Raw genomic sequence first — 20,272 nt, forward strand, 5'->3', positions numbered from 1 at the left:
GAAAGTTACAAGTAATATGAAGTTATTAAAATATTACATCCCTTAGGGGCTCTTCAGATCCTAGCTCTTCAGGGTTTCTTAGTCGATGCCCAAAGAATTTTTAATTCAATTTGTGTAACAATACGTGTGTCGATAATTATTACGTTACGAAAGTTACAAGTAATATGAAGTTATTAAAATATTACATCCCTTAGGGGCTCTTCAGATCCTAAGCTCTCCACCAGGGTTTCTTAGTCGATGCCCAAAGAATTTTTAATTCAATTTGTGTAACAATAGGTGTGTCGATAATTATCACGTTACGAAAGTTACAACTAATATGAAGTTATCAAAAAGCATCCTTTAGGAGCTCTTCAGCTCCTAAGCTCTCCAGGGTTTCTTAGTCGATGCCCAAAGAATTTTGTGATGGTTGTTTTCACGATGAGAATGAATGGATTCGACCCACAATTTTTATTTTTCACAGTACCTAAATTACCCGTTTCCCCGAAGCAATTCACCCTGCAGTGTTAACCCAAGTCATCGACCGATCTCCCCCAGGTAGCCTAACCAATGGCCGTAACGTTAAAGGCTTAACGAAACCTTTCCCGTTTATATTACCCCGTGTCGTCGTCATAAGTCGCCAGATAATCAAGATATCCCGAAAGTCCTCGCGGTGGAATTCACCAGCGAGAAAGAGTCGGAGCATCTTTGAACTTCTTCAAAACCGTGTCGAGATAAGATTCCTTAAAATCCGAGAATCGTACAATTAATTGTTTCCTGCCTGGGCTATCTGTCTTAAATAATTAATGTCCGTAGGTAAAGGAACCTAAAGCGTTTAGACTTTACCCGTGTTCGAAGAGGTTCGGGAAGAAAAAGGACTTGGGATATAAAATCCTGTACCTTCTGGATCAACGTGCGTGTACACGCACGGTGTACGACAATGCTTGCACGTATTCGAGGATCGCAATTAGCATACCAGAGCGTTCCTGGAACCCTCTGCTGTACCAGCCGAGAAAAAGCTCTCTGACTCAGTGATATTAGAAACCGAGATGTTGATTGCTTCTTAAAATTCCTTTCGACGAGTACTTGAATTCGCAATTGTAGATTTCAATATATGAGAAGTACAACTGAGAAGGATGAGAATAATTTATCTTACTGAATTAAATGTTTATTTGAAGCCTTGTACTCGAAAGATTATCTATATCTTTATTTTCCTTGCATCTGAGTTTGCTATCTAATAGAAGAAACCACACAGTTATTATTTTCAATGGTATTTCTATGGTAAGGTATTTTATAAAAAGGTCGAAGAGTTAAGAAAGATGTTTCCTTTTAAATGTGCTTCAAACGTTCGCATGAATGCAATAGTTACATAAAATATTGTTGATTCAATAAATAATGAAAGGAAATATGTTAATCGAATTGGAGCGAGGATTCTCAGAGGCAAAACATTGCGAAAGTTTTGAAACCCGTTCACACGACCAACAAGACGTTTAAAATTCCATTAAACCTGGAATCACAAGAAGTGAAAACGATCTTACATCCCATCGTTACATCACTTATAGATCCGCATCTTTCTCATACTCTGTCCGCAAATTGGACCGCGTAATAAAGTCGTAACCTCAGAATCGAGTAATCATCGTTTTGCGTAACGAATTACAAAACGATCACACTTTAAATCAGCAGTCAATAATTCGACAAAAATTCCAAATGCAAGTTTCCAAACGTTCGAATCCTCAAATTTGAAACCGCAATCCTTGATTGCGTTAAGGTCGAATTACCACGCGTCGAATTACCACGCGTCGAATTTACCACGCGCCGAATTTACCGCGCGTCGAATTTATCACGCGCCGAATTTACCGCGCGTCGAATTTATCACGCGTCGAATTTACCACGCGTCGAATTTACCATGCGTCGAATTTATCACGCGTCGAATTCACCACGCGTCGAATTACCATGCGTCGAATTACCACGCGTCGAATTCACCACGCGTCGAATTCACCACGCGTCGAATTTACCACGCGTCGAATTCACCACGCGTCGAATTCTCTGAGCGCCGAGTTCACCACGCGTCGAATTACGACGCGTCGAATTTACCACGCGTCGAATTTACCACGCGTCGAATTTACCATCCGTCGTATTACCACGCGCCGAATTCCCCTAGCGCCGAATCCATCACGCACCGAATTCACCACGCGTGGAATTACGACGCGTCGAATTTCCCACGTGTCGAATTTACCACGCGTCGAATTTACCATCCGTCGAATTACCACGCGTCGAATTTACCACGCATCGAGTTCACCACGCGCCGAATTCCCCTAGCGCCGAATCCATCACGCACCGAATTCACCACGCGTGGAATTACGACGCGTCGAATTTACCACGCGTCGAATTTACCACGCGTTGAATTTACCATGTGTCGAATTCACCACGCGTCGAATTACCACGCGTCGAATTCCCCTAGCGCCAAATCCATCACGCCCCGAATTCACCACGCGTTGAATTTACCACGCATCGAGTTCTCCACGCGCCGAATCCATCACGCACCGAATTCACCACGCGCCAAATCCATCACGCGTCGAATGAAACAATGTTTCATGTTACGTACGCGGAAAGTAGCTGCTCCATAAAATTCACAAACTAAGAAAAAATCGTTATAACTTTCTTGAAAGCGGTTGAACGAGAAAATAACCGTCGATGGAGCAAAAGGTAAAAAGAAACACGGCCTACACAAGGAGAGAGGCGAGACAAATTAGATTGCCGATGAGTTTGAGGGTCGATCAGAAGCCGAGGTGTCGCAAAGTCGCGACAATATAGACTTACGATCGTGTACTCGGTGCCAGAGGTTACGGCACGGCAATAAAAGTCATAGAACGACGCCCATAGAGCGACTGAGACGGAGAGTTTCGTAATAAGCGAGGGGCCAGAGGCACAGAAAACGCGTGTGTAATTTATGCGAGAGACTCGGCTCGTTGCAAAATCTGAGCGCGACGTCTCGTGATTCGACGCGGCTTATCGTCGCTAAGCTGGACAAAGGATCGCGATCGAGGGATCGTGAAACGAACTCCCGCCGATCGATCGTCACGTGGGCTCTCGATAACGCCCCGAGATCGACGCGGCTCGATCGATTTTCAGAGAAAGTTCTGCCGGCGTGGCTGGTGATTTGCAATATCGAGACACTCCGTCCTGCGAGTTTCGCATAGTAATTGCGACGACAACGGAGAACCACCATTTCGCTCCGATTTATCTGCGCGTAGGAGTGCGTACAATACCTACGATCCCAGATAGAAACTTTTCAATCTCGATGATTATCTGGAGGTAAACAATCAATACTCGAATGTTACCGATTTTGAATAGATGTACATTTAGTGAGAAATAAGAATTTAGAAAAAATAAGGAGTTTGTTGTTGGTCAGTTAGGGGAAAAATGTTGGAGAGAGTACACCGGTAGATTTCACCGAAAACTATCTTTCACTGAACGAATCAAGGGTATCGGGATCAATTTCGTCGAAAGTTAATGGAGCACCGAACACGTATGGATTTCAGATGATTTCCAGGTCAAAAACCGCTAATGCGTATCCGTGACCACGAAAAAGGAAGAAGACAGGGGAGCGTTACTTTCACGAGGTTAACGGAAAAACCGCAATGAGATGGCTACTTCGCTCTTGCAATCTTTGCATAATTGCGAACTATTCTTTAACCGAGTATCGATTCTCGAAATTGATCATCCTCTTCGTACACCGATCGTACGAAAATGTTTCGGTCGAATTCCAATCAGGATATTACCGCAGTAACTTCCAGAATGTGTTTCAACATACGAGCTGTCGAATCGGTGTTTCGCGCTGGTAGCAGCGTTTCGCGTGCCGCGAAAGTACACGACAAGAATGAGTAACGACGAACACGCTGGAACGCCGGAGTTTAATACCGACGAAATATTTGGCGAGATTATTCGGCTGGTCCGCGACGGGCTTGATTGGAGATGAGCGAACCCGATAAGCCGGCTGGAGGGCCCGCGAAAGAATTTTCAGGCTCGAGAGCAGGTGTCGCGTACCGGCTAACCTGTTTCAACATGGCCAGAGAAAACGACGAAACTGCCAGCCTGCCATCTTCTACGTTGCCCTGCTCTCGTATTCAAATTCCCGCAGGCCGACGCTAAACTTCAGTTTGCACCTTGTCGGTTCGATGCTCTATATATGGCGGCAACCGCCATTTTTAACGGGCGAGTCAAATAATTTCTACATGAATTATGTCGATGGCGGTATTAATGGCGGTAGTGATGGTATTCGGGTAATAGCTGGTTTCGCTTGATAGAATGATGTATTGTAGAATATATGGACGAATCACTACGCGTCGAACTACCACGTAGATACTCAGCGTTGAATTTACCACGCATCGAATTCACCACGCGTCGAATCCCTCGCGCGTTGAATTTACCACGCGTCGAATTCACCACGCGTCGAATTCACCACGCGTCGAATTTCTCACGCGTCGAATCTCTCTCACGCGTCGAATTCACCACGCGTCGAATTTCTCACGCGTCGAATCCCTTACGCGTCGAATTTACCACGCGTCGAATTCACCACGCGTCGAATCTCTCACGCGTCGAATTCACCACGCGTCGAATTTACCACGCGTCGAATTCACCACGCGTCGAATTTCTCACGCGTCGAATTTACCACGCGTCAAATTCACCACGCGTCGAATCTCTCACGCGTCGAATTTCTCACGCGTTGAATTCACCACGCGTCGAATTCACCACGCGTCGAATCCCTCACGCGTCGAATTTACCACGCGTCGAATTCACCACGCGTCGAATTTCTCACGCGTCGAATTTACCACGCGTCGAATTCACCACGCGTCGAATTTCTCACGCGTCGAATTTACCACGCGTTGAATTCACCACGCGTCGAATCTCTCACGCGTCGAATTCACCACGCGTCGAATTTCTCACGCGTCGAGTCCCTCACGCGTCGAATCCCTCACGCGTCGAATCCCTCACGCGTCGAATTTACCACGCGTCGAATTCACCACGCGTCGAATTTCTCACGCGTCAAATTACCACGCGCCGAACCACTACACCTTGAATTTACCACGCGTCGAATTACCACGCATAGAAACTCGATGCATTGAATTACCACGCACTGAATCCCCACGCGTTGTATCACTCCCCATCGAACTCTCACGCGCCGAAAGCTTACGTTTTGCCTCCCGATACATTGAAATTCTCCTCCCTATATCACCAAGCGATGAAATTCCACGCATTATGCCGCCTCGCACCGAAATCCCGCATTCTTATTACACGCAGTATCGCCACGCATTTCACGATCCGAGGAATTCCGATAAGGTGTTAAACCCATTTCCGAGCAGAAATTCTGTTGGGAACAGGGAGAGGCCCCAGTCGCCTCGATACTTCATCGTTGAAGACACCTTTGAAAACGATCTTATTCCTGGGACGGCGTTTTGCTCCGCGCGATATCAGCCGCAGATAATATGTGTACACGGCACGGCAAAGATTCTGTTAAGATACGAGGAGTTCGGGCCGTGCATCATACAAATATTTACACGGCGTGTACACGCGCTCGAGGTTCCGCTCGAGCATTGGTAGCGAACGTGATCCATGGATCCGAGTTTGCTCCAGGATTTCAGCCCCCTTTAGCCAGATCTATCTTCCGAGCATCTTCGCTCGTGTTCACTCGCGTGTGAGTTTACGCGCGGACGCATGCGGTCTTCTTTCTCAAAGCGCTTCTGCTATTTATCTGAAGATTTTTCACCAAGCCTGCACGTCCGGCGTGATGCACGCGCGAAAGCGGAATTCGTCGAAAGTTGCAGCGTTCTCGAGATTTAGGAGCGAGTTTCAACCTGCTTTTCATGTAGCCTTTTCTATGGTTTTCTTGTATCTTATCGTCATAATTAAATGTCAAGTTTTAATCGTGGTTTGTTAGTTATCACTTTTGATGTGATTTAGCGAGATTGCAGAAAAAAAATTATAAAACTAATTATTAAGGATGATCTTCAAAAAGGAAAACATTATTAACAATCATGTAATACGACACTTTGTAAGTGCTGCTAACAATTTTGATAGATCAGCACTAAAGGATTAAATGATATTTTAATTGAACGCAGTAAATTTTCACGCTTGCCACACACAAGTTATAAGCGTGACGTGGAAATTGCGAGTACCAGGAATATTTACATTGTTCGACTCCTTATCCTAGAGCTAATACGTTTATACAAATGCATTGTAAATTTGTTCTTTTATTACGTTAAGTGCTAACGATCGTTTGAAAAGTCATTCCCTGTTGACGATACGAAATGACCAAATATACTTTGACTGGGTTTTTCCTTCCATAAATGTGAGAAAATATAAAATGACAGAAGTAGTTCCATGAGCGTTAAAGAAGTGAAACTGTGATGGCTCCAAAATTGGCCAAAATGTAAACTAGAAAGCGACGGGGAACAATACGACCACCGCATCAAAGTGTGCATCGATCGGCGAATCAATATTTATTCAGGCTGCGGGTCAAAGCCAACCCACTCGCAGCTTCTGACGGCGGGAAACGCGCGGCTCGATTTATTATTCGAAAAGCGCAATCCCGCCTGAATAATACGCCGGTTTCAGCGAAAGCGACAGAATTACGATCGAGATATTACAAATCAAGCGAACGGTAATCGAACGAATCGCCTTCCCGTTCGTATATTTCGCGATAGAAGTTATCGCTGTTACGCTTAATTACGGGATTAATTGGCAAGGTATCTCGGCCGAAAGCGCGATTATCACCGATTTAACCGACGATTACGTTATCTCTTTCACCCCTCTTTTTTTTCTCCTCCGATTTCTTCGCTACTTTCCAACGGCGAGAATCTCTCAATCTTTCCTCTAACGGTTGTACGATTCCTCGTCGTCTCTCTGTCCGACGATAATCTATAACCATAAGTTCTACCGGTGATAGTTCTCTCTCTGTTCACCGCGGAAGCGAGATTCCCACCCTCTTTGTCTCCGCTCGTTCGCGAGCCTCGATGATAAACGAACTTTAAATCAGTCGCGCGGTATTAGCGGTACTGTAGGTCTGGGTTACCTATAAAACGACGGTCAGAAGGTTTTCCGAGGTCGACTCGCGAGACCCAATAACGTGGGAAGTCTTCGGCCACAACGATAATTAAATGTCTCGATCCACCGCACGGTTTATGACATTCAATTAGCAATAATTGGCAAATTATATGTACCCAATGGCTGTCTTTCGATGCTCGACTGTACGGTTACGATCGGTAAATGAACGGCTCGACGATAATCATTCTCTTCCAAATTCGTGTTCAATGGTGCTGGGAAACGAGGCTTTGTTACACATTTTTTTCCCCTGTTCTCATTCTACGAGGAGCCTTTTTGGGGCTCGTTAACTCTTCCTTTGTTTATTACAAAGTTCACGAGATCTACATATTTGCTATAAGGTTTTTGTACGAGCAAGTCTAACGATAAATATGTATTAAACGTATCATATAAAAGATGGGTATATATGCTATAAGATTTATGTATGAGGAATTCAAAAGATATATATGTATTACTAAATGTTTTATGTAAATGTCTGTATATTTACAAGACCTGTATATTTACTATATGTTTTATGTAGGAGGAATTCAAATGATAAATATGTATTAGTGAATGCATCATGTAAATGTCTGTATATTTACAAGACCTGTATATTTGCTATAAGTTTTATGTAGAAGGAATACAAATAATAAACATGTATTAGTAAATGTTTCACATAAAATATCTGTATACTTACTATAAGATTTATGTATGAGGAATTCAAATGATAAATATGTATTAGTGAATGCATCATGTAAATGTCTGTATATTTACAAGACCTGTATATTTACTATAAGTTTTATGTGGGAGGAATGCAAATGATAAACATGTATTAATAAATGTTTCACATAAAAAAGATCTGTATATTTGCTATAAGATTTTTGTTTGAGGAATTCAAATGACAAATATGTATTAGTAAACGCATCATATAAAAGATCTCATATATTTGCTATAAGATCTACGTACGAGGAATTCAAATAATAAATATGTATTAGCAAATACATCCCATAAAATACGTCTGCAAACATGTACTAATTACCATGTGAATTGACCATGTGAACCACACATCTGTACTAAACAACGAATTTAATTTAATAGAAATATGAAAGTCCTGGTTTGACATCTCCCTCGCCGCTCATAACCATAGTCCAATAATTTCCACAATCCCCAATCATCCCCAAAAATCAGCTTAAGTCTCCAGACCAATTTGGTCCGATCTTCCGATTTCCCTCGGGAGCAATCACCCTCCGAAACCAGTAAAAACCGTGTCTAATCCCATTAACCTTGCGTTTTCGTTTAATTACCAACGACCATATCCACAACGTCCTGCAAGGACCAGTTTGGACATTGCTTCCACAAGGAACAAAGGAATAATATCGTTGAGCCTAGGCTAATGGCGGTAAGCCGATGGTCGACGATCACGCAATTGCACCGTTTCCACAAGCCCTTAGGAACCATTTGTGCAATGGGGGTTTGGGAAGTTTCCTCGGGAAGGGAAACTTTTTCAATTAAGACGGTGATGTACATAGGTGATGTAGCTCAGAATTTGAAACGCATCCTCGTAGAAAGTTGTAAGCAAAATTCAATGACTCAATAACGCAGAGCGAAATTAATTGCGGGTGTTAATCGAATTAATTGCCCTCTAATTTCCGTAAAGCATCTTAGCCACGATCTGCTGGCGGCTATCTATCCACGAGATCTCGACGATGATCGCGCCACGTGGAAACGCTTTCGCGGCGTGTTTAATTAAAAGTCGAAAAACACGGGATAATTGGTCGAGGCAAGGTGAAATCGGAGCGCAGCTTCCACGAAAGCTCGCGACACTTGTGTGAAAGGGGATAGAATCCTCGGAGGAGACTCAATGACCCGTGGACATCCTGTCCTTTGTAGACCGTTTCGTGGAAACGATAAACCGATGGAGGAAGGGGGAGAACGATGTCGCCACCGCTGCAGGAAGTGCCTGTTGGATTCTACCTATAAGGCGTTATGACACGCCGAAGCAATCCTCGTCGCTTATTTGCATGCACTCACTGGCGACAATGGTATCAGCCGGAGGACACTCGCCTAAGACGCGTTTCTCGTTCTGCTACGTGGACGCATGGCTAGAGAATTGCTCTTTTGTTTGTTAATAAATCAGCGTGCCTCGAATACGGCGCAAACATTCGAACTTGGATCTCCCGAGTGTTTTATATTAGCTAAACAATACGCCGGGTACAATAATTTTCGCGAGCTTACTCTAAAAAGCGACGGTAGCCATAACCGTAGAAATCCTTGAGAAAACGGAGAACCGGAAACGAACGAAACTCTTCCGCGTTAGTTCGATACAACAGTCGATGATTTTATTCAAACATCAAAGACAAAGAAAGTCCATGAAATTTTCATAAGTAGCCATATATCAGCGCGATCCGAATCGTTCATATTACTCGGGGAACGCACGGAGCCAAGAAGCACGGACTCTATCACCAGGGAAAATCTTCGGAGAGGAAAAACAACGGTCGCGGTCGAGCTCGAAATGTTCGTTATGCAACGGAGCGGAGTCGCCGTCGCGGCGGGAGTTCCACGACGTTGCGAAAACAGCGATACAGCGTGCAACAATAAGGGAACGCGTCGAGCAGGGAGCCGCACAATGGCTAGATAAGGGACGGGAACGGGGGAGGCAGCTTATAAAAGGCATACACCTAGACCTTACGGTCTCCGCGAGCTGATATGCACGCGTGCGCTATAAACGCGAAAGGCGGCGAAACAACGGATGAATACGAGCACCGGGACCAGCTTCTCTACCGCGAAGGAAAAACGTTCGCCTTCATTGGCTATGCCCGGCGCATCTCTTTATCTGATGGAAAGAAGCCGCCTCCGAGGGACTTTTGCCCCGGTGCAACATCGAGTCCCGAGCTTGTTCGTGAGTCACCAGACTTAAATTCCTATCGGATTTCTAAGCTTTCGGCAACGGAGCGATAAATGGCCGCGAATCGCGACCGTGACCTTCCTTTATCTTGGCTGTTCACGCTGCCGTTAATTAACCCCTTACACTATTTTGACAAGTTTGACTCGTGACGCTCATACTTCGGCTATGACCAATTTTACTCGAATTTTGAATACATTTCAATTGGGAGTCCAACTATAATTTGCATAGTCAACGACTGCATGATACCAAATTCACATGACATTTCAAGTTTCTGTATCTGTTTTCATGTTATGGCTGAAATTAGTCAGTTCTGACGCACTTGACAAAAACATCGTAGTACAAGGGGTTAATTAAGACTTGTGATAAAGGAAGGTAGTATGAGAATGTAGTAGGGGTACAGGGATTTAGGATATGAAAGTTTGACTTCCTGCTCTACTTTTAAAAGTGGATTCAGTAAGAGTTGAGACTAAACGTTGCTAAACGAAACAGGTCTCATTACGGTGTCGTTCATCAAGAAGCATTATCGGACAAGGTTTCCTGTTCAACGTCCACTCTTGTATCAATCATTCGTCAGGTGTTTAGACACGTTCAATTAATTTCAATCGATCGTATCCACGCCGTTCGCGGTGCATAAATCTCCGGGCAGATAAAACCGATACAAGGCTCTCCGAGGATCCCTTCGTTCCTTCATCTTTGGCTCGTCGTGCGTCCATCAATCTTTCACGATCGAGAAGAAACGAGAGTTTACGTGCCGTATTGTTCCCCGCAATGCCCTTCTGTTGAAAAACCGAACAATCGTGTAATTCGATGGAAACGTGATTGCGTTTCGAAAACAAAACGTTCCACCCAAGGACATTACTCGTTTTCCATCAGACAATTTCTGAACAATCATCGATTCATCGAGCGTCCATAACGAAGTGTGAAATAGGCTGTGAGTACTAACTATCTTTCTAATAGTCCGCGAAATCGGTATATTTCCTGTGATTACACGATGAGCGCACTCTTCGAGGTTGGCCAGCACGCGCTCCTGAAGGCTTATTGCCTTCGAATCCAGCCACGAACAAAGGCTCGCTCGCGTTATTCATCGAGCTGCATCGTAAATGCTTTTTTTACGGCGTCGCAAAACGTGCCGTGTCCATCACCGATCGCCGTTCAAACGATCTTATGCACCTCGAAAGCAATGAAAAGTCGTGGTTTTTTCTCGTCGGACGGCTTTGGAGGAGACGCGGTCTTTTATGAAACCCGAAGGTGTTCGTACGACGCGTTCGCCATCAAGAGGTTCTTTGTTTCCGTTCTCAAAGAGGGAATCGACGATATAACCAATTCGTCTATGTAATTTCCTTTCGCACTTTCTTCCCTTGGATAATACCGATACTTTCTCAAGGACAACTTTTCAAGCGCAATTTACTTTTTACAGGCGACTCGATTTCAAGCCGTGTAATGCGCTCGAAAAACGGAATGATTCAGGAAACATTAAAAGTCGAACGAAATTATACGTTTGTACGGCTCGAGTGAACAGATTCTGTCTCCGGAACGGCACTCAACGACTTCGTAAAATAAAAATCGTGATGCGTTCTCTTCTTGTTTCCGAGAGATTCGTGTACACCCTTAGGTAACTTTCACCATTTTCAAAAAACAAACATCAAAGGGAAATCTTGAGAGGTATAATCTATAGATCACCTCTGTAACCTAATTTCACCGATGAGATGTAATAACTTTTCCAAACGTTTACTTTTACAAATCAAAAAACAATTAAAGGTTAACGAGTTTGATGTGGGTTAATCTTTCTACAAGAGAATATGAAGAGATAATATGCATCGGATGTATCTGATCTGATTATCTCCATCAGGTGGTGTCTCATAAAGGGGTGTCGTAAGGGTTAAAGATAAATATTTCTTCTGAATTTCCACTCTTCCGAATTTCTACTCTTCCGAATTTCCACTCTTCCGAATTCCTATAGCCCCGAATTTCTACTCTTTCGAATTCCCACTCCTCCGAATTTCTACTCTACCGAATTCCTACTCCCTCGAATTCCTACGCCTCCAAATTTCTACTCTTCCGAATTCCCACTCCTCCGAATTTTTACTCTACCGAATTCCTACGCCTCCAAATTTCTACTCTTCCGAATTTCTACTCTTCCGAATTCCCACTCCCCCGAATTCCTACGCGTCCAAATCCCTATATCCCCGAATTCCTACTCCCCCGAATCCCTACGCGTCCAAATCCCTATATCCCCGAATTTCCACATTCCCGAATTTCCACATTCCCGAATTTCCACTCTTCCGAATTTCCACTCTTCCGAATTTCTACTCTTCCGAATTCCCACTCCCCCGAATCCCTACGCGTCCAAATCCCTATATCCCCGAATTCCTACTCCCCCGAATCCCTACGCGTCCAAATCCCTATATCCCCGAATTTCCACATTCCCGAATTTCCACTCTTCCGAATTTCCACTCTTCCGAATTTCTACTCTTCCGAATTCCCATTCCCCCGAATCCCTACGCGTTCAATCCCTATATCCCCGAATTCCTACTCCCCCGAATCCCTACGCGTCCAAATCCCTATATCCCCGAATTCCTACATCCCCAAATTTCTACTCTTCCGAATTCCTACTCCCCCGAATTCCTACATCCCCAAATTTCTACTCTTCCGAATTTCCATTCTACCGAATTCCTACGCTTCCAAATTCTACTCTTCCGAATTCCTACTCCCCCGAATTCCTACTCCCTCGAATTCCTACGTCCCCAAATTCCTACTCCCCCGAAACCCTATATTTATGTACAATACGTTCACATATTGCACACATACGTAGACCAGACGTACACGAGAGCAGTAATCGAAGCTACATCAATTTCCACAAATCCAAAAGAAGCAAAAGGTGAATCTTCAGGATTGAACACACATATCCACACACGCCCGCGATTTCGTGGCGCTGTGGTCCAGAGGGAGGTACGGGTGTTACGGCAATTAATTCGAGCCCGATCGGTCCGCCTCTGATCCTTCGTCTTCTCCCTTTTTTTTCCTCCTCTCGTCCCTTCTCCCTTGTAGCCCCAGTGCACGCGCTATTTCCGTGAACCAAATACGGCGCTCGACCGAAGACGAGCTATACGTCGAGGGCAAGCTGTAGGACGATGGTGGTTGTTCGAAGTGGAACGCGTAATAACGGAATGCAGAGAGCTGATCCGCTTCGAGCTCTTGCCTCCTTTCTGCCCTCGTATACGCTCATTTTTTTACTCCTCCAACAGCTCGCACGTAGGCGTTCTTTTAAATTAATCATTCTCTTTACACCTGCCTTAACTTATCCAAATACTGTCTGGTTATTACATTTTCATTATAATGGATCACCATGCTCATAAATTATGGTTTAGCGCATGTGTAATTACGGACGTATTGCAATCTTAATTTGGGGAGGGACATTGTGATATGGGGATCTGGGGTCATTTGGGACACGAGGATTTGGGTTGCTGTTTGAGGTCATTTGGAAGATTGGAAGATTTTGTAAGATTGGGAGAATAGGAACTCTAGAATGTAGCAATTTGGAGAAGTAGAAATTCCCAAACATAGTCATTCAAATATATAAAAATTTAATGGAGAAGTAGAAATTCCCAAACATAGTCATTCAAATATATAAAAATTTAATCATAGAGGTCTTAAGGGATGTAACAATTCAAGGCTCCAGAGATTAGTTAATGTATAAACTCAAAGATATATGAATTTATAGATACAGAAGTTATATGAGTATTCATAAAGTATAAGTATTCAACAAGACAGAAATTTGAAGACAAAAATCTTGACCATGTAAAGATTTCAATTCACATAGATCCAAAGATGAACAAACTATGAATTCATACTTAAAGAGCTGTGCATCCAGATTCTTGTACAGCCTCATAACTTCAATTTCAGTTTCGAAACTCACATGTCAGATAAGCACATATGGTATGTCGAAATCGAATTGCATGTTTCCAACTTTTTCTTTCAACGATGTACATCTCCGGTACACCCCCCGAGAACAATTAAACAATTGTCGGAACCGACCCACTTCCCGAACGAAGAATCCGCGTCCTTCGTTGCGGCTGTCGAACAACGCGGGCCACTGTTCATGAAAAAAGAAGAGACCGCTCTCGGACGTACGATCTCTTCGATCAAGATCGAAGTTGGTCTTATATGGAGAGGCGTAGCGCCGTAAAAGCAGCAGCGTAGTCGACCAGCACGCGCACGAACGTCCTCCCCTATTCCTCGCGATACATCGTCCTCGAGGAGGTCGCGTCGAGGAATCCGACCTTATCAAGATCCTTCTCTCGTTTAATGATCCGCTTCTCACGGGTACCGGGAATATTTATTTGCAAAAATCATCGATTGTATACGCGAATGAGAATCGAAGACACAGGTTCTGGTAACGAAGAAGCAACCGTGTACGTTACGATTAATCGCGAATAAATTTCGGTCATCGGTGACCTCCTTAAGGATACTAAGCAACTGACCGCTTCGAAAGTCGTAAGAAAGTGATGGGAAACTTTAGACAGAGCTCACGGCGCTATATTAGAGGGTCGAGAAAAAACTTTCTCAAAATGGTTGATACGAGCTGACATTCGCTCAAATTGTGAGCGTGAGAATGTTCATTGAAGGAGGGGTCTAGTCAAGTTTATGTAATGTGGTCGGGGGAATTAAAATGGCGCGACTGTCGCCTAAAACCAAATTTCTACAGGTGGACCCACATTTTAGTATGCTGTATCTCTACATTTGCAAGTTTTTACTTCGGCGAATTTTATTTCTGAATTTCTACTCTTCCGAATTTTTACTCTTCCGAATTTCTACTCTTCCGAATTCCTACTCTTCTGAATTTTTACTCTTTCGAATTTCTACTCTTCCGAATTTCTACTCTTCCGAATTTCCACTCTCCCGAATTTCTACATCCCCGAATTTCCACTCTTCCGAATTTCTGCTCTTCCGAATTTCTACTCTTCCGAATTCCCACTCCCCCTAATCCCTACGCGTCCAAATCCCTATATCCCCGAATTCCTACGCCCCCGAATCCCTACGCATCCAAATCCCTATATCCCCGAATTTCCATTCTTCCAAATTCCTACTCCCCCGAATTCCTACATCCCCGAATTTCCACTCGTCCGAGTTTCTACTCTTCCGAATCCCTATTCTTCCGAATCCCTACGCGTCCAAATCCCTATATCACCGAATTCCAAAATTTCCGAATCCCTACGCCCCGAATTTCTACTCCCCCGAATCCCTACATCCCCGAATCCCTACTCCCCCGAATCCCTACGCGTCCAAATCCCTATATCCCTGAATTCCTATTCTCCCGAATCCCTACGCACCCAATTTCTACTTCCCCGAATCCCTACATCCCCGAATCCCTACTCCCCCGAATCCCTACGCGTCCAAATCCCTATATCCCTGAATTCCTATTCTCCCGAATCCCTACGCACCCAATTTCTACTTCCCCGAATCCCTACATCCCCGAATCCCTACTCCCCCGAATCCCTACGCGTTCAAATCCCTATATCCCCGAATTCCTATTCTCCCGAATTCCTACGCCCCCAATTTCTACTTCCCCGAATCCCTACATCCCCGAATTCCTCCTCCCCCGAAACCCTACACTTCCGAATCCCTACGCCCCCAATTTCTACTCCCCCAAATCTCCAAATTTCCGACTACCAATTTCCACCACTCCACATCCAAAAATTCCTATACCCCAAAATCTCCACCCCCCAAAATCCCACTATCTCAAAATCCCCATATTCTTCAGCAGTACAACTAAAATTCCTCAACAAATGAACATCACAAACTGAATTAATGTGTCAAAATGTGGCATATGAGACAGTTATGTCCTAGCACGTGTAGATTACATCATAATAGACGTAACGGGTGAATCAGCTAAACTGCAGTTTCCAGATTCGCATGATCGTACAGACAGCATGTCCGCGTGCTTTTCCGGTGGAGTCGGTGCTGTCACGTGTGTCGCACATACGCTCGCAGATCGTGTCAAGCCTCGTGTCAGTTCTACGCGGTACACGTGGTGCACGCTGATTACACGTTTAATTAGCATAATACAATGAGCCATTGTAAATAACACGGTTCTGCTCGGCCATTAACCACCATGGGATGGTTAACCACGCGATGATTGTTCGGAACAATGAGGGACAAGGTGCGCGAACTGCAATTATTTTCCCAATTCCCGGAACGTTTTACATAATTTTCCTTCCTCGAATTCAGGGTCTTATTCAAAGCTATTTTTATGACTCGTCTAGTCATTGTTTGGTGAATAGTTTATATTCGAATTGTGCATTCTAATTTTCCCAGGGAAGATTATACCCTTGTTAGCGAATAATTATTCTTTTCCTGTGAAATGTTATCTATATTTAAATTAACCAAAGCGACTCAATTCTTTAATTTTTGAATAACTAGAATTTTAAGTATTTGTATTAAATGCCCGACGCACGAAAGACTTCCGCAATTGATTAGAGTATTTAATTATTGTATGCGTTCCATAGGTCTGGGTCATAAGTGACCCGACACTGTGCGAGAGTCAAGCATCCGATTTGACAGCCAACAACACGACATTCTATTTAAAATAATTCCCTCCATTTTCTTTTCTAACTGTCCAAGTATATTAAATTCGTGATACCGATCACCGATGACCCCACGACACTCGACGCGTTAAATGGAATTTCCTTTATCGTAGCTGAAATCCTCTCCAACACCTTGTATATTACGTAACACCTCATAATATAACAGCTGATATTAGATAGTCTTCGATAGAATCTCGAAATCCCACAGATTTCAACGATACGGTCCAACAGCTTCGTCGATTCTCCTTCTCTTTACGACGCTCGATCGAATCACCGCAAATTCACAGGATATTCACGCGAGAACGAGCGTTTTTTACCTAAGCGGGACCTGTTCTCCGCGCCGTGGAGCCGCGCTGTCTGTCGCGAGTTCGCGAGGAATCGAAACCCGATCCTCCTTCCGCGATCCACCACCGTAACCGATTCTCACTACGCTCGTCGACCATTTATCGACGTTACGGTGCCGATTATCGATTATCCTCGCCCGTGAATATGCACCCCCGCAAACTTAAATGATCCCCTTAATGTCATGGCTTCACAGGGTGTTATGGACAATTTGCGTACTTAAGGGACATAGGTTACTGCATTTTTAGGTTCTCAAGGTTTTCAAATTTCTAGATAGGTTTCCAAATTCCTGGATCGATAGATTTATTACTTCATGTTTCCACGTTCTTAGATTCTTGGATTTTTGAGTTCTTAGGTTCTTGGATTTTTAGGTTCATAGATTCTTGGATTTATAGATTCTTAGATTCTTGGATTTTTAGGTTCATAGATTCCTGGATGTATAGGTTCTTAGATTCTTAGATTCCTACATTTCAAGTTCATTAGATCCCCAGATCCTTGTATTTGTATTCAAATATTTATACTTCCACATCCTTACGTCCATCGATTTCTACATTACCATTGCTAGATTCATAGATTCGTAGAACACCAAATAGGTCTTCAAATTCTGATAGTCAACAGACTCATAAAAATGTGTACCATGTCCTAATTCATACATATACCTCTATGTGAAGTACCATGTCCTAAGTCATACATATACCTATATGTCTAGTACCATGTCCAAATTCATACATATACCTCTATGTGTAGTACCATGTCCTAATTCATACATGTACCTCTATGTGAAGTAGCATGTTCTAATTCACACATGTACCTCTATATGTAATACCATGTCCTAATTCATACATGTACCTCTATGTGTAGTATCCATGTCCTAATTCATACATGTACCTCTATGTGAAGTATCCATGTCCTAATTCATACATGTACCTCTATGTGTAGTATCCATGTCCTAATTCATACATGTACCTCTATGTGAAGTAGCATGTTCTTATTCATATACATATGTACCTCTATGTGAAGTAGTATGTTCTAATTCATACATGTACCTCTATGTGAAGTAGCATGTTCTAATTCATACATGTACCTCTATGTGTAGTATCCATGTTCTAATTCACATATGTACCTCTATGTGAAGTATCATGTTCTAATTCATACATGTACCTCTATGTGTAGTATCCATGTCCTAATTCATACATGTACCTCTACGTGTAGTATCCATGTCCTAATTCATACATGTACCTCTACGTGTAGTATCCATGTTCTAATTCATACATGTACCTCTATGTGTAGTATCCATGTCCTAATTCATATATGTACCTCTATGTGAAGTAGCATGTTCTAATTCATACATGTACCCCTACGTGTAGTATCCATGTTCTAATTCATACATGTACCTCTATGTGTAGTATCCATGTCCTTATTCATACATGTACCTCTATGTGTAGTATCCATGTCCTAATTCATACATGTACCCCTATGTGAAGTATCATGTCCTAATTCATACATGTACCTCTATGTAAAGTACCACATCCTAATTCATCGCTCCCTAAATCTCAAGATTACCCATTATATTCTCTCCTCCATAAAAGGCGACGCGTTAAAGTATGCCCGTGCCACTTGCAGCGGTTCTGCGTGTTTCATGCGCTCTGGCTCCCTAAGAATTCAAAGACAAGCGATCGACTGGCAGATAATAGCGTAACACCAAGAAACGAATACCTCCCTAAATGGTAAGGCGTTGATCGAAGGTTGTGCCACTTAGAGAGGTAAACATTCGCCTGACTGTTTACCACGAGTCATTCAGGGTACAGGAAGGGGACTGGAGTATTCGAGCACACGACTCCCCGCAAACGAGGTCGAACATCGACTCGAGGTCGTCGGGGATGCCAGAAACGAGGTTACCCGGAGGCCGGTGCTCCTGTGCCCGTGGAAAAGCCTGGATCCGTGATCGAGGGAACCCGACCGGACGATCGATCTGCCAGTCGTTCCACGAAGATTCGAGACGACGCCGGATCGACCAGCCGTGCAATTTTCGAGGAGAAAGTATCGATGGGCACAACGAGCCCTTTGTTCGCGTCCTCGAGATCGAATCGGGGAGGATTGTGTAACTCGTATGTGTTCCTTGTTTTGTAATTATCGAGTACACGTATGAGAGATAATTCGATGATAACTTCACCCTTTCTTGTACCATAATGAGATACACCTAAGCCTTATTGCAAGCGCGAACCCCCACTGGAATGCACGATTTAATTTTTAAATCAGGCACCGGTATGACAACCATATGCAGTCGGTGCTAGGAGACTGTATTTACCTTTGCTACATAATGACTCGGCAACGGTATGAATTTATCTAGCAAATATATTCTGAAAATGTCTGACGAGACTTGAGTATTTTTTCGAGAAGAGGTTCGTAACGTTATTCAGATAGATCTTTACCTGAACTAGTGGCCAGACAAGTAGCTGGGCCTCTCCCTTCTATCTATTTGTCCGGCTACTTGTTCTACACATTAGAGAATATCGAACGAGTTAATATCTGGATTTATCTTACCTCGTGCGCTTGGTCCTCGATGCTTCTCAGAACCGCGAGATTGCGGATGGTCGCTCGTCGCGATTCGAACGACGATTCCAACCTAGTGGCGGCGTTCCCGACCTCCTCGACCAATCTCCGTGCCCGTTTCACCGCCAATCTGTAAAGATAAAAAAGGAAGCGCCATGATCGCGACGCACCGTTAGGAATTCGCGTAGCCGGCCTATCGCTAACGAAACATCGAGCCCTACGCTGAAGCCGCCTACTAACAGGTGAATCTTATCTCCAGGGTTCAGACGTCAGAAACCCATCCAACCGGCAATCGACTGTATATCCTTCTGTCACGCAAGCTCGACAGGCAACTCGAGAAAGTTTTTGAAAAAAACTCACAGAGGAAATCGTCGCTACTTTATCGACGAATCGGACGGAGAGATCGCGGACACGAGCTGCTAATTAAAGTGGAACGTATATAAAATCCGAAGAGGGAAACGGGAACGGACGATAATAAGTTTCAATAACGTATCGATCGGTGACTCGACGAGATTCGCCCGCGGATATTGCGCTTTCTAGCGGACCGTCTGTTGCCTCTCTAACCTAATGTGCTCCAGGTGCAACAATGGCGAGGCACGCTCTTCCAGAGAGGAGATCGCCTCCTCCGCGTCTCGGGATGTTCTTCTTAATGTGGGGTCCGTGAGCAGGCGACCGAGAGGCGTCAACGCACCGGACAGGCTGCTGCATTCCTTCAGCTCGGACATCTCCAGGGCCAGTCTGCGACCGGCTGCCTGCCATTCCGTCATCAGGCCGTCGTACTCCTGCAAAACGACATAGCGTTCATTTTATATTCACAGTTAATCTAGAGAAA

General features: G+C 44.0%; 1 protein-coding gene across 3 annotated transcripts in view; it reads right to left on the minus strand.

Annotated features, from left to right (window-relative positions):
- Window positions 1-20,272, minus strand: part of LOC100878265 (uncharacterized) — a 324,020-nt gene that overhangs the window by 75,050 nt on the left and 228,698 nt on the right. For all 3 annotated transcript variants that reach the window (XM_076530029.1, XM_076530027.1, XM_076530028.1), the window contains exons 11-12: window positions 20,005-20,222; window positions 19,432-19,570 (exon numbers count right to left, since the gene is read on the minus strand). In XM_076530029.1, the coding sequence (XP_076386144.1) occupies window positions 19,432-19,570; window positions 20,005-20,222 (357 nt within the window). The remainder of the gene's footprint in view (window positions 1-19,431; window positions 19,571-20,004; window positions 20,223-20,272) is intronic.

The sequence above is a fragment of the Megachile rotundata genome, chromosome 3 (genome assembly GCF_050947335.1).
Source record: "Megachile rotundata isolate GNS110a chromosome 3, iyMegRotu1, whole genome shotgun sequence".
In the NCBI taxonomy this organism is placed as follows: Eukaryota; Metazoa; Arthropoda; class Insecta; order Hymenoptera; family Megachilidae; genus Megachile; species Megachile rotundata.